This window comes from Nesoenas mayeri, assembly GCF_963082525.1.
Source record: "Nesoenas mayeri genome assembly, chromosome: 9".
NCBI lineage: Eukaryota > Metazoa > Chordata > Aves > Columbiformes > Columbidae > Nesoenas > Nesoenas mayeri.
This window is the reverse complement of record NC_137557.1, coordinates 19,054,303-19,070,015: the sequence shown is the minus strand read 5'-3', so window position 1 is coordinate 19,070,015 and position 15,713 is coordinate 19,054,303. Positions and strand designations below refer to the sequence as shown.

Sequence of the window (15,713 nt, the reverse complement as noted above, 5' to 3'; positions counted from 1 at the left end):
TTTTTTTTTAATTCTTTTCTTTTTCACATCTATTGCTGCTGTTCCTTCCTTCAGGGAATTCCCCAGTAGAAGGCCTTGTCTTCCCAGAGTGAACATTGTGAATCTTTACTGTACTGATTCTTGCAATATTGCTTTTCTTTATTAGCAATCCCCTCTCTGTCCCTCTTTACAGCTGCCTCTGCCTTCGTTATGTCTGACATGAGGAGGATACACATGTAGTAACAGGTACACCAAGCCTAAGCCTGGAGTGGGAGGAATGTAAGTTTGGTTTGCTCTGTCTCTGATCCGCGCCTTTTGTGCCAGCTCTGGCACTTGTCTCTAGGCCAACTGGAATAACAGGATGCACAACAAGCATCGGCCCGGCTTCTCAGAGTGACTAACGAGGAGAATTTGAACCCCAATCTCTCTGTCCCCCAGTCAACTGAGAGATGCAGCTTTTCTGTGTTTGAGCTAATTGGTGATAAAAAATGTCACCAGGCTAAATGGAGCAAACAAAGGAAGCGGTGCTGGCAGTTCCTGTGATGCTAAACACTTTCCAGATCTTTTGCTTTTGTACACACCCTCTCTTTGGGATGAAGAAATTGAATATGCCAAGCTGAGATCCCACAGAGTATTCAAAGAAACAGACTGCAATGACGCTGCTACCCTGCAGCTCCCATTGGCAAAATACTCAAAGAAAAGATAAATTCTTATGTGAAGAGACAGTCAGGGGACTGAATGACTCAGAGCTGTGGGATGTGGAGGCTCATATAACAAGATCACCAGCTCTCATCCATCCCAGGTTGGTAGGGACCGAAAGCCTGTCCAGGCTCAGCAGTTTGCCAGTGTATCTGAAAGAATTAATGGCCTCAGCCCAGCAGATCCCAGTGGGCAGAGACTTATCACAGCATGCTCCGGGGATCTGGATTGCCACATTCTTATTGCAAAATTTACCAAACACAAGAAACTTTTTCTGTGTGATAATTGTTTTGACAGAGAGACCGAGCACATGCCTGCATTCAAAATGTGATTATTTCCCTAGGGCTATGCTGATAAACCCCTTTTGGAAGAGAACTCACACTGGCAGGCGTTCCTCTGCCTCTATAACTTAACCCATTTCTCTAGACAGAATAAGCTATACCCGCAGCTGTATATACAGCTACCCACAACTTTTTGCTGGCATTGCTATTGGGCCAACAATGTTCTTTTGTTATTAATATTTACTTCTTTCAGTACAGCTATGCCAGCAAAACTTTTCCATGTAACCTAAGCCTATGAGGGAGAAAAATCCTGTGTATTTTTTTGGAGGTGATGTTTCGTAGTCAAGCCTGAGGCAGAGACTTAAGCCAGAGGCTCTGCAGATACAGTTGTAATCTCTCAACACAAAACCCGCTGCTCCGCGGTTACGTACACAACATCACCTGCAGGCCAGGGGCGCTTCTGCGCAGTGTTTGTCTCAGCAGGGAATATGTGCCGTTAAATTGGAAATGTAAATACTATAGTGGCACGGTGACTTGAGCGTAGCGGGGTGCTCTCAGGTGACTCGCTGGCACTGCTGCTCGAGCCCCTGTGCGGAAAGGGGAATAGTCACAATTAGCGGTTCCTGGCTGGGGGTGCTCCAAGCCCACAGCAGAGCCAGAATGCTCCCACCACACGCTTTCTTTGGAGAGATGCACAGGGGTTTTTAGTTGAAAGCAGTGCTTTGGGGAATTGCAACGTACGCTTTTAAGCACGTAAGTAGACTTATCTGCAATAGACATGCAGAGGAGCTTGGTGGCCTTTCAGCCAGCTAGGACACCTCAAGAGTCCTTCACAGGGAAGGAGAGGTGAGAACATTGGCCTGTATGAAGGAAGGAGAAAGAGAGAAAGAAAGAGAGAGAGAGAAAGAAAGAAAAAGAAGAAAGGAAGGAAGGAAAGAAAGAAAGTCAGTCTCTCAAGGATTTATTAGACAAAAAGCTGCTTTTCAAAATCACATTCACCACACTGCTGCTTTTTTGGTAATCCCCCTGCTAGCCACAGGACAAGGGATCTCATTTACCACCCTGAGAAGGGGAAGAGATTTGGTGGGGCGTGATATCCCTTCTTCACAGCCCAGAGGTGCCATCCCTGTGAAATACCCACTTGGTATTTCACTGGACTTTACACTCGGTCAGGTTTGCGGCTCCGAAGTCTCGTAGTGTCCTGGACTGGCTGTGCTGCTCCCCGCAGCTCTCAGGGCAGCGCCTGGGCCGTGTCCCTGTCAGCGGGATGCTGGCTGCCCTGGGCGGCTCAGCGCAGGATTTGGAGCAGACCCCTCCAGCACTGCTCGCTAATGAATTCTGCAGCCTTCGTTAGCTTCCTCAGTATGGTGATTCACTTAGGAGGGAAATTGTTTCTGTGACCTAGACCATCACCTTGACAGTTCCTGTTGGCTATTTTGTCGGCCTGCTTTCAATGAGCTGCGGCTGCTGAGCTTGGCAGAGAGTGTTAGTGCTGTCTGGTATAAAATATCTGCGCCTTGTGCTGTGCTTGTTACATATTTTGCTTTTCTTTAAGAAGCAGTATTAACCTAAGTGCTAGTTGCAGGCCAGCTCATGCTGTGTTGCTTTCAGGCTCAAGTAAAAGAAGTTGAAACCAAGAATTAACCTACTGTTTTCAAATCAGTAATTTGTGAAAAAAAAAAAAAAAAAAGAGTAATGATGCCCTGTGAAGTCTCCAGTTGTGCTTTCAGGAAGGGCTGGTGCTGGTTGAATGAATAGCAGCCTCCTCATGGGGCTGCAGCAGTGGGTACAAACTGGAACACAGGAGGTTCCACTCAAGTATGAGAAGAATCTTCTTGGTGAGGGTATCAGAGCCTGGCCCAGGCTCCCAGGAAGGTTGTGGAGTCTCCTTCTCTGCAGACATTCCAACCCGCCTGGACACCTTCCTGTGTAACCTCATCTGGGTGTTCCTGCTCCATGGGGGGATTGCACTGGATGAGCTTTCCAGGGCCCGTCCAACCCCTGACATTCTGGGATTCTGTGTGTTTTAGGCAGAAGCCAGCTGTCTTGTTAGCCCTGCCGACTGGCATGGGGGGGATGTGTGTGTGCAAATAGGTGTTTGGTGTTTCATAATTGAACCTGGATATATCAAGGTTGGCAGCATGTCTTTCAGCTTTAAAGACATGGCATTGTTATAGGAAAATGGGTTGTTTTCCTGTGCTGAAGACAGATTTTTCTTCCCCTGTTAATCCTGGTGTCTGCAGCTGCTGTCTAGATATCACCTCTTAAAAGGCAGGGAATGAACTTCTGAACATCTGTAACAGCTACATTAAGTGGCGTGGTTTATTGTAGAATTATGGATGATGATGGCTGGATTACTAAACTGTAGATCAATCAAAAGCATTCCGATGATATTCTAAACCATGAGAGCAGGACTCACGCAGGAAGAGGCAGTGATTTATTGCACCAACTGGTAACACATCCATCCCCAGTCATTTTTATTTATCATTATTTTGAAAAGATTTCAACCCTTCATAAAAATGAATTAAAAAAAAAAAATCCATAATGATGACAAAGTTTTGCTGCAATGAAAATTGACGCTTCTTCCTTGAGATTTCTTGTGATAGGAAAGTGGAGAATAAGGAACTTAAGGTACACAAACTCCACAATAAATTAGTTGAACCTTAAGCCTTTGTTTAATTGTCTTTTATGAACAAATGAAGGGAGCTTTTTCCTCTTTATTCTTAAATCTGTTCCTTTGAAAGTGTCTCACACTATTAGTAGTTTTAAACCATTGGTACCCAGGATTTTGAATGCTTAGCAAGTCATCCATATCCAAGGCATTAGCAACACAGACAGGTTTTATTTCAATCTGTGCAGTTGATTCTTTGATCCAGGGCTTGTTTAAGTGCATTCCAGTACAATTAATTAGAAAAACAGTATAAGGCAGTGGCAACTCCAAGCGATCTTAAATATGAAAGTGACTGATTAGTAGCTCTGCTTTCTTGAGGATTATCTATTTGTTGCTTGACAGCATCTGCTATTCCTGAGCAAGGGAGAGTCAGTTAATTGAGAAGAGGGAGCTTTGGTACTCTTTGTAAGCCACTAATATGACTATTGGCAAGAAAAGCAGCAGCGCGGGAACCTCTGCCAGCACTGATTTTAAGAAGGAATGGGGTAGATGGTATGAGGACCAGTCACCTATCTCCTGCCATTAGGTGCGTAGCAGTATTTGGTTTTCATCGATTTGCTTTGCTGCTCAGCAAAGCCGTGCACAGAGCAGCGCTTTGGAAACCAGGTCTTGCACCAGCTCACGCTGTGGCTGCTTCCAGGAATGGGTTGTGCCGTCTTGCGTTTTCCTTCCTTGGGCTGTCTTGTTTCTGGATGTACCCTGGCTGGTTGGAAGTCAGAATATTTACTTGCACATCCAGGACGTGTCAATCTAGTTTCAAAATTCTGTGCATCTCGATGCTGTTTCCTGATTTTTCCCTCTTTGATCAATAAAAGTAGCCATCCATCAATTTTTGGTTGGAACAAGATTGATCCAGGAGCAGCTCGCAGGTGTCAGCGTGGCCGTGGCAGCGCCTGACACAAATACTGCGTCCAAGGCAGCAGTCGCTGAGGAATTCATTGTCCTGCGTAAGCAATCAATATCTGTTCCTCTGACTACTCTTGCTCCTTTGATCTTCCTGGATGGTTTCTTTATAATTTAATCTTCTTCAAGCAGACATACGTCCTGTCTGTCGTGCCGTTACGCTTTCCTTGAATCTTTCTTGATTCTCACTGCCGGTGGAGCTCCTGTGACTGGCAAGAGAAGTGGGCTCACAGTTCAAAAGCAAATGCAAACTCCAGCCTATCTGCTTTGTTTTCAGCTGATTCTCATAAAACATCTTTGCATATTGCACATTATTTCTTTGTCTTTGCAGTATCTCAGCTTCCCTCTGGTTTTCTTTTTCCTGTGTGGCAAAATCCCAGTTGTTCTTTCTCCTGCAGGATTCAAATGCAGAAATCCTGCATTACGTGCAGCTCCAGTGCAGCTCCAGTGCATCTCTGCCCTGGCGGCAGGGGGACTCAAGGCTCAGCCTCCCTGGTGACATGGCAGCCAGCACTGGCACTTCATTTTGATTTGTTTCTTGCCTGATTCTAGTGTGTCTAACACACAGGGAGAAACTCACTTAGTGGGTACAGTACCCTACTTATAGTAAATATGGCTGTAATATATAACTAAAATCTGTATTTTGTGGAAAGCTAAAATCAGTAAAAATTAAAGTCTGTGACAGAGCGAAGTGAAGGGAGCGAAGAAGTTTCTTGTGGAGAATGGCAGTGGTTTTTCATCCTGAAATTTCCTACCTCGATGACAGCAGGGGTAATAAGAAAAGCAAAAGAATGCAAAGAATAGGCATAGGTTGCAGTCCACATTTCTCCCATCTCTCCTCTGCCAGCATTGATGTAATTCCTCTAGCAATGGAACTTTCCATTGCAGTCCGTCAGCATTCAGATGTGCTATTGATTAGTGGGTTTACTAAGGTCACTTAGGAATCTCAACAAACCCCCTGAACCTTGGGAAAGGTAATAAATCAAAGGAATTTGATTTGTAACTTGCCGTCATTTTTGGTGCCATGCTTCAGTAGGAGACAGCAGTCAACACTTCCTAAGCGCTTGGTATGAGGAAGGTTATTATATGATGGCAAAAGAAAGCGCTTGTTTATAAACGGTGCAAGTAACATAAGCTTTTAATGGGTCCTAGAGGAGTCCAAGGCTCCAGAGGGCTCTGGAATGCTTTCCTCTCCCCTCCATCTGCTCCCCTCACCCTGACCCCCACTTTTTTTTTTCTAAGCCTTTGGCCAATTTTCATCACATCTGTCATTTTGAAAAATGAACTGGCGGTTCACTCCTAAAGTTCATAACATGTCACGTATCTTTTTTCTTCAGATTAACTTGTTTGCAAGAGACAGTGCAACAGGAAATTCTTGTGCTTACACAGCAGCTCAGTTTTCTTGAAAAGCAGAGATGTTGTTAAAACTCATAGTCTGTGTCTATTCTGCTAATTGGATATAAAGCAGTCGTGAGACGGGGCGGGGTGATAGAACCATACTTGTTTCCTGGGTAAAAGCCTGTCAGAAGTGCATTGCTAACAAATCTGAGCTGGAACTGAGTGTGTCGCAGTGTGTTGTGAACACGGTGACTACCAGAACTGCACAGCCCAGAGAGCTGAGGTAAAAGCGTACCCTCAACTCATTTATGGAGATACTGATCCTGAAAGTGTGCGTTTCTGATGATTTCAGAGGAATTCACACCCAATCATACCTACCTTGATGCTGCATTTGATCCCAAACACAAAGTGCTCCCTTGTATTACCATATACATCTCATCACTATGGAACAGTCTATATCATGTTCCCGCTGCCAAGGTGGGTACCAAGGCCACATGTGTCCTTCCAGCGTTCTAATAAAACGTGGTGTCACCCATCTGCCATTGGAACCAGCTTGTATCCTTGGTACCTCCGCTCCAACTCTGCAGCCTTTGCCAATGTAATTCAGAAGGACCATCTATGTAAAAGGGATATATACGTATGAACCTCACACTCCATTGCTGGCCCTGCAGCGTGGCCGTTCATGGTACGATGAAAGGCTCATCAGCCAGGATTGTGAAGCATTCACAGTCCTCCACATTTTATGAAATATACAGGGGTAGGGGGAGAAAAAAAGAGAGGTGTGGCTTTTCATGCATGCCTACTCACAACTCATGGTTAAATAATACTGGTATTTTTAAGTGTATATATAATGGATCTAACACACTTTAATTCCTGCTAAAGGACAGAAATATATAACAGATTCTGACTCTGTAGCTGTTTAAATCCAAAAGCCCAGACTCAAGTAATCTCAGATTCATTTACACTCTGAAATCTGGTACAGATTTATTTATACCCTCAGCCAGTATTGTTCTAGCAGCTGGAATCAGAGTTTACTCCATTTCTCCATTTTTAACCCATTTTCCCCAGGAGGTTTTTGCATACTCCTGGCCAGTAACTGAACAGGAAGGGCAGCAGGTAAGGCTGCAGCCCCAAAAGCCATATAAATGTTGGCAGGTATAGAAGCGCTCTTTCTTTCTGGTGCGCGCACCCTGTCCTCTGTTTCAGAGGGACTCAGACATGTCATATCAGTGAGGACAAGAAGCTCTCAGCACCCAGCTCAGATACTGGGCTGCTAGGCCAGGGTCTTCCACAGGCTCCAGAAGCTGCCTTGAAACCCTCTTCCTGGGAATATATGTTTGCATTAAACTGCAGTTAAGTTTTTCTGGACAAATGGCCCTTCTCACTCCCCCACTGCCTCAGCTGGGGGTGCGGATCGGTTCTCAGTGGCTCCTTGGAGCTGCTGTGACAAACAAGACTCTGCTTTGCATAGACCTGAGATCAGGAGAAGCAGGTGAGTGGCTTCTGGAGCACCTGCATAACAGCTGTTTGTTTAAGCAGTCTCAAAAATATGGCCAAATTGTGAAGGGGTATAGCCTCCAACTCCGTTCCTTTACAAGAAGGGGTAGCTGGACTGAAAACCTCAATTTTACCAGCCAAAAACCACCTTTGTGTGTTTAGAAACCTGTGCTTTGGGTTGCATCCAGCTGAAAGAGTCTTATCAGAGTTTCGTGTTCCCATTCGGAAGAAAAGCACATCACTTTGTCTGTAGTACAAGAGCATTTTCTTCTGTGTCCAGCTCCTGGAGCAGTCCCAAAGTTGTTTTTAGGGGCTGGGACAGCTCAACAATGGCTGGCTGGGGACCTGGCTCACGGGGACACCAGACCTTAGGATGAGTTCCCAAGTGAGGGGCCAGAGGGTGAGCAGAGCCCATGTAGTGTTTGTCACGTTTCCAAACACCCCATCTTTTAATGCCACAGGGTCCCAAGAGCGGAGACCATCAGGCAAAACAAACACAGCGGTGCAAAACGAACCCGGTTACCAAAGCAAGCGCTGACTTGCTCTAACGCCCCCTCATTTACTGGAAAGGAAAACCGTGGACAGAGGTGTTTACACAGCCTGAGTGTTGGAGGATTGGCTTTGCTGGCCAGTTTCTTTGCTTTTGGTGTTTTGTGTGGAAACCTTTGTTTAAACATAGGGGACAGAAGAGGCTTGTTTGTTTGTTTGTTTGGGGTTTTCTTTCTTTTCCTATGACTTTTAAAGGGCTGAAGAGTTTATTGTGTGTGAAATGCAGGAGGAGTCTAAATGAACACCAGATGCGAGGAAATAGACTGAGGAAAATTAGGGTTATTTGCTACCAAAGGAAATAATTATTGTACATATATTAAATTCCAACGTCTAACGAAGAGTGGTTTTTGTTATGCAAGAAATCTGACTGTAGAGTAAAAAGGGGAGACTATGTTACCGAGTCTGGGCTTTCAAAGTGTAAGCGGGGGTTTGGTGTGCTGGTGGTAAATAAGGCAACTTTGGCCAAAGCAAGTGCTGAGGTTGGCTGGAGCGTGTTCTGCACTCCGGTGTTTCCCAGCAGAGCAGAAAGTCATTTTGTGGCCCTGTGCAGAAGGGTAAACCACATTTCCATACATCTATCTTTGTAGGTAACATTTAGTATGACTGTATAATGAGACTATCAATTCCTTATAAACTTTCATCTGCCACATTCTCAGCTCATCCATCATTAGAGACACCTGACTCATCTTTATTTATTATTTACCTGTAAGTCATCTCTGGAACTGCTCCTTTCGGAGCCTCTGGCCATTTTCAGTGAAGGTAACAGCTGATAATCCCCTTAATTGTCTGTGTAAGGTGAGGGTTTAAGCGATCAGAGCAGGGATGACTGCTCCATTTCTTCTTTCCTTGGTCCCTGCAGACTAAGGCCGGGGCGGTGTATGTTTTTGTTTCACTGGTGAGAGGCAAAATCACTGGTTGTTTTACTGATAAACTATTTACAGTGAGCACTGTTGGATAAGGAGTGCATAATACATGGGCTTGGCTTAATAAGATGCTTTAAATCAGCCACAAATTTGACATTACTGCTTCTTTTAAAGAAAACAGAGTGTTTCTCATTCCTGCAAGCTGGCAGACACACTGTTTAGTTCAGTTAATTCAGCAAGGACACAGAAGGGGGTTTTTTTTAATATTTCTTTTCTTTAGCAGTAGAAAAATTGTAGCCTGGGGGCACGTTGCTTTGACAGATTGGGGTTATACGGCTGAAGCTGACCTATGCAGCTTCCTTCACCTTCCCCCTCCTGGCAGGAGGGATGAAGAACCTGTGATTGGAAGTGGCTATATCCTTATTTTGCTGTTTATCTGATGGAAGGCCACCACAGTAGTCAAGAAGGACTTGTTATAGATTTTGCTTTTCCTGTGAGGGACGCTTGAAAGCTCAGTGAATAACCGGTAGAAATAAAAAATAAGATATTTTGGCTGTGTGGGAGGGAAGCATTTAATCATAGCGAAGAATAGGGGATTGTACAGTCAAATAAGCAGCTCTTGGCAGACTTGAAGAGACCAGCAGTGGAAGTAAGAAGGGTGTATCGAGGAGGAGTGGAAGAAAGCACAAATGGAAATGAACTGAAGAGAGATAATAGCATCATATTTAGAATCTGTCACTTTATCAGAATTACGTTGACTGGTTATTAGCAAAAGAGAAGGAATTGTTTTTTTAGAGGAAGAAGGGTTTCATTTCCCCTTCATTAGCTGAGGAACATGCTGACAGGAATTAAGGCAGAATATTACTAAATAGGGACTTCAGCCACTCCTTCATGTCTGCAAAAAAGGGTTATTTTTAACCCAGTGACTGCATTTGCAGCGTGGCCCTGAAGAAAGAAAAAAGAAGCGGGGGGAAACAAAAAAAGAAAGACCAAAAACTCTACTGGCAACACTGCAAAACTAAGGCTGCTTTGTGCTGCGATGTGAGAATGGGACAGCGAGGTCCAGGCTGGGAATCGTGCGGGGCAGCGGTGCCCCTGACGCCTGTGTCATGAAAATATGCCTCAAGTTAACTATTGTCCTCTGACCTCAATCCATGCTGAAACGGGGGCTTTGCATAATCATTGAAGGAGAGGGTTCCCGCTCCAAAAGATGTTATGTTTTGAATTGCCCAAATAGACAAAGGAGACATTGTCAGCCCTTCACACACGGGAAACAGAGGCAGAGAGAGATTTGTCTGGGGCACACAGGCTAATTTTGACAGGAGGGCACTTACACTCAAGTTTCCTGAATTCATTTGTGTACTACAACTGCAGGATTGCCCTTCCTTTCTAATATTGTATTTTTCTCTCCCTGAAACCTCAGTTGTAATACAGTGTTGTTTATCAAAAACATTATTTCGTTTTGCTCTGTTTAATAAATTCACCAGTGATTCTTTCCTCGGACAAAACTGCGGCTCACACGTACGTCCCAGTTGCACTGCTGAAGTTGCAAATGGCCCAGGGAGCTTCAGGGGGATTTTCACGTTGGGACCACCAGGTCCAATAATGCAAGGAAAGGCAGAGGTGTGACTTCGGCTTCTGCTTTTCTTTGTCCTCCTGGGGAACACAACCCCGTGGATATGTAGAAGGGGAGCCTGCAAATACTGCTCTGCCCAGCTTCACATGGGAAGAAAAAGAAATATCTTACTATCTAGAATGTCCATTTTTCTTGCTCAAGCTTGTTACCTCCGGGAAGGCCAGTGAGACTTGGCATGGTGTGACCAAACTGGGGCTGTTTGGGTTCTTTTATGAGGCAGTATTGAGTGGAACCATCTGGGCTCGGAGAGGACCACACTCCCAAAATGAGCCTTCAGGAATACTTAAGTTAAGTAGCTGTCTGGGGTACCATGCTGAAAGGAAGGGCACTCACAGCTGCCCGTATTTTATGGGTTTATTTTATCTCTGATGACAAAGGAGAACTTATTAGTCATGTGTTTCCTCATAAATTTCAAGCCACTGCTGACAAGTGGCACTGCCTGCGTTCCCAGCCACATGGGCGCAAAGTTCCCCCGTCTTTCTGGCTCGCGATGTTAATAACAGTGCTGCTAGTGGATGATGCTTTGGAGAGATATCTGACTGTGCTCTTAACGTAAAGGCAATCCCAAAGTTACAGTTTGAGAATGGAAACTTCAATATCTTAAGTATATCGGGTGAATATTTCCATGGTCATTCATCTCATGTCCAGGTGGCTCATCTCTCTGGTTCCAGAGGCTCCAGTCTGGCTACAAGTGTGAGGTTCACCTACCTGAGAGCTGGGTGAATCTGCACCTCTGAAACCAATATCCTTCCAGAAAGCTAAATACAGGTTTGGGAGCATAACTTTCAATATGTCAATGGTGCACCTCAACTTAGGTGGTTTAAACTATTCTTTTGCATTGCGGTATCTGTTTTGGTTTATTTATGCCCCATTGGGGCAGCTTCCTAAAGTACCTCCAGGGCCTGGTCTCACTGCCTGTATTCCAGTTTCCAAAGATACATCTTATCTCTCCTCCTCCAAGCACTTTTCTATGTGACAGACCTGGGGAGAAGCACGTTAAATTCAGTATAATTTCAAAAAATGTAACATTTTCCTATGCTTGCTATTCACTGAAATGAATCTTAGAGAGAGATCCCTCATGACAAAATATTTTCCAGTATCGCCTCAACTAATATAATAGTTCTTATAGTGCAGGTGTGAAGAAATCAATACTTGCTCCTTAACCTTTTTTCAGTCTATGTCCTGTTGAAGCTGCCTCTGTTTCAGTGGACCCTAGAAGCTTTGCATTATATGTATTAATCTGATTTACTAAATCACTCCTGAAGTTTAAAGAGAGAGAGAAAAGACAAAGTGTACTCAGGCTTACAGGAATCTGCTTCATGCTGGCTCTGCCACAGACACCCAGTTGACTTCACAACATCATTTAATATTTGTGGTTCCCTTGTCTACAAAATGCAGATACTAATTCTTCTTTCTTCCCCTATCTATACTTGTATAGACTGCAGGTTTGGACAGGAATCAGCTCCTCCTGTGTGTTTGGGTACCTTACAAATGAGTCCCTGATCTTAGGTGAAACTTCAAATTGCTTTTGTAAGCATAATAATAATAATAATAATGATAATAATAGGCTTCAACCTGCTTAAGGAAAAAATACAACCTTTTGATTACATTGGTGTAAATAAAAAGTCCATGACAGCTCACAAGTCACAAAATGCTGGTCGTGTTTAGCATCAGTGTCTGTTCCTCAAACATCTGGCGTTCATCATGGCTTTCCTTTTCCTTCCCCTGTCATATTTCATCCCCATCTGTTTGAGGTTTCTTACCACTGTCTATATAAATCGTAGCTGCATCTCAGTCTGAGTAGTTGAATCATTGCAGGCTGCAATGTAAATGAAGGAATAAGAGGTAAATTTAAGCTAAGTGTTTCTCTTTTGCACTCACTCCGCTCCCCTTCTTTCTCCCCCTGCCCTGTACACAGACAGTAGACAGTATTACTAGACAGCGTGATATCCCTGCTATGAAGAGACATGGAAAAGCTTCCAAAAATAGCAAATGTTTTTACCAGCCCTAGTTCTGAAGGCAGAAAGCAGGAGAGGAGTTGAATCCTGAGTGAACACCCACTGTCATTGTTTCAGAGGCCAAAATTGACTGCTTTGGAACAACCCTTCAGCAAGTTAATAATAAATTGGGAAACCAAACATTCCTTAAAATCAGACTTCCCGGGCAATGCCTTTGATGTATTTTCTTAAAACGAAATTACTCTTACTGCAGTAATTCAGGTTACTACTAGGAAGAATAATATTGAAGGGAAATATGGATGTGTTAATATTAGCCAAAACAGAATTTTTTGCCTTTTTTTTTTCCTCACAACCCGTGCGGTGCCGTCCTCACGGGGAGCTCTCCCAGCCGGGCAGCGAGCCATCGCAGCAGTCCAAGGCTGCATTTCTGGTGGGGAAGTGAATCCCCCACCACCAGCAGCCTGTGCGTTACCCTGCCAAGGCAGGTGTTCCCGTTTGTGCACAGTGTCACACAGCCCCATGTGCTGGGACCACACATGGATTTAATTCCCTGCCAGCTTTGCCAGCTAGAGAAGGTATTTCCTTGCTCTAGAAGCACTCGGAGACACAGTCCTGAGCTACTGGAAGTGAGGGGGCAAAGGGCCCGTTTCCCTCTGTCCATGGAGGGCTACTACAGATGGCCATCGCTCTGAACCCCAGAACTCAACCAGGCTTAAGGTGGGCTGGAGCTGGAGGGTCTCTTGGCACAATACAGCTGTGATATTTCCAGTTCAAGAGGCAGCTTGTATGGTTGGGAGCTTCATTATACTTGGAAGTGCAAGAGTGCCCCATGTGACTGTGTGTTCCTCCTGGTTGTCTTGCTTTTTAGTCTCACATATCAAAAGTGTGTCTAAAGTTTGTTTGAATTGATAGCAGAACAGCTGAAATGAGAATAAACTGTTGCTACTATTGCTGGTTGTCAACTCATACCTTCTCTTTCTACAAAGAGTATTGCATTCCTGATTTCCCGTTATTTTTGACTGATGTTCCTGCAGCGTTCTCCTGCTACTCAGTGCAGGCCCCCGGGTTTCAGCTCAGTGTGCGTCCTGGTCAGCATCTGCACAAAGTGGAAAGGAAAGGCCCAGTGCGTTGCTGGGCTGTCCTGCCGAGCACGTCCTGGCTGATTCACAAGGCACGTGGTTGTGTGAAAGGCCAAGCAGCCCCTGAAGTCACAGTTGCGCTCTGAGGCTGGTTGATTGGTTCAATCCTGATGATTTGTTCTGACATTGCGGTGCGTTGCTAGAAATGGATGTCCCGGTGAAAGTGTTACCACTTGGCAATGATGGGCAATGAGAAAAAGAAACATGCATCTGATGTTGCACAAACTACTTTGCATGAGGTGTAATGCAAGACTACAGTGGAAGGGATGCTGTGATGTTGATTTGCTCCTGTCTTTTTGGTAGCTGCACAAGATCTCAGCTTGCCAGGCATCTCTCTTTTTAGTAGCAGAATATTTATTTTATTTTCTCTTCTTCTTGTAGAAAATTTTACTACATCACATTGCTGAGAGACCCCGTATCTCGTTACCTCAGCGAATGGCGTCACGTCCAACGAGGAGCTACTTGGAAGACCTCCTTGCACATGTGTGATGGCAGGACACCAACTCCTGAAGAGCTGCCGTCGTGCTACGAGGGCACGGACTGGTCAGGCTGCACGCTGCAGGAGTTTATGGATTGCCCCTATAATTTGGCCAACAACCGTCAAGTGAGGATGTTGGCTGACTTGAGCTTAGTGGGCTGCTACAACATGTCTTTCATCCCGGAGAACAAGCGAGCGCAGATCCTGCTGGAGAGCGCAAAAAAGAACCTCAAAGACATGGCCTTCTTTGGCCTGACAGAGTTCCAGAGGAAGACTCAGTACCTGTTTGAGAGAACTTTCAACCTGAAATTCATCCGGCCCTTCATGCAGTACAACAGCACGAGGGCCGGAGGGGTGGAGGTGGATAACGACACCATCCGCAGGATCGAGGAGCTCAATGACTTGGACATGCAGCTCTATGACTATGCAAAGGACCTCTTCCAGCAGCGCTACCAGTACAAGCGGCAGCTCGAGAGGATGGAGCAGAGGATAAAGAATCGGGAAGAGAGGCTTCTTCACCGGTCCAATGAAGCGCTTCCCAAGGAAGAGACCGAAGAGCAAGGACGCTTGCCCACTGAGGACTACATGAGCCATATTATAGAGAAGTGGTAGCCTAGGCAGACTTTTATATTAATGATATTCTAGGGTTTCCATATAAAAGATCATGGAAGTAAAATTACAAAAAAAAAACCAACAGAAGTATTTTATTTAAAAGCAAGTCTGTAAAACAGAAGATAGATTGCTTCCTTAAGCATAGGGTCTTTTTACTGTTTCTTACAACATCGATGAGATTCTTAAAAAAAAGAAAATAAATGCATAAAAATAAAAAAGGGTCAACATTATAATGCAGAGGTAAAAAATGCACAAATGCAGTTACCCACTCTTAAGGCCAAATACAAAAGGATGTTTCTTATCCTCACAATTCAAACACAAATGGCAGAAGTAGGATTTAAAAAAAAAAATCTGTTTATCCCCTGAGCATAATGACATAAACATACATAATTAAAATACAAGGAAACAGGTTTTCTTCTGCGGGTGTTTTTGGAGGTGGGATGGGAATCGCATTATGATAACGGTAACGAAGTTGAGGATGTGCTACCCTGTCAGGCTGGGGTCTGAGCATAGAGGCGGTCACTTGGGTTCAGCTGGCAGCCACTGCCAGCAGGTAGAGCCCCATGAAAATAAACAAAAAAAGGAGACAAACGTCAGAGGATGAGAAACATTAAAGCAAATCGACTATGGCCTAGGATATGTACTTAGCACAGTGGTTTTGATACATTTCACTGGTATCACGCATACGCAGCTTCATCACAAAAATAATTGGGAATTCACGCGCAGATTTGTTTCACAGACAGGTCCCAAAACAACTTAAAAGCTGATCACATTCTCTGTAGGCTCAAACATGCATTCACATGCCATCCTGTCACCCCACACAGCTGCCACTCATGCCTTCATCAGTACTGTGTGTTAGCAGCACATGCAAACCCTATCCTCATACTGAAAAAAGGAAGAAGTAGCTAAATAGCAATACTCCCTCATAAATCTGCACAAGTTCCAGGAAGACCCTACAAATAATCAGTTGTTAATGGGAACATGACGAGGGGGTGATTTTGTTTTGTTTGTTGCTATGTGAAATATTGAACTAGAACAAGCGTACAGACGTACCTGTAGCTGTAGTTTTTCAGTTACTTTTATTTGCTTTTATCAAGAGATGATGGGCAT

At 44.4% G+C, this 15,713-nt stretch overlaps 1 protein-coding gene across 1 annotated transcript in view; it reads left to right on the top strand.

The window, feature by feature from the left end:
* Positions 1-15,379, top strand: part of HS6ST1 (heparan sulfate 6-O-sulfotransferase 1) — a gene marked incomplete at its 5' end in the record, with an annotated part of 170,437 nt that extends 155,058 nt beyond the window's left edge. Inside the window, one exon of the mRNA XM_080349888.1 lies at positions 13,895-15,379. Within this exon, the coding sequence (XP_080206014.1) occupies positions 13,895-14,603 (709 nt within the window). The 3' untranslated portion in view covers positions 14,604-15,379. The remainder of the gene's footprint in view (positions 1-13,894) is intronic.
* Positions 15,380-15,713: the final 334 nt, after the last annotated feature.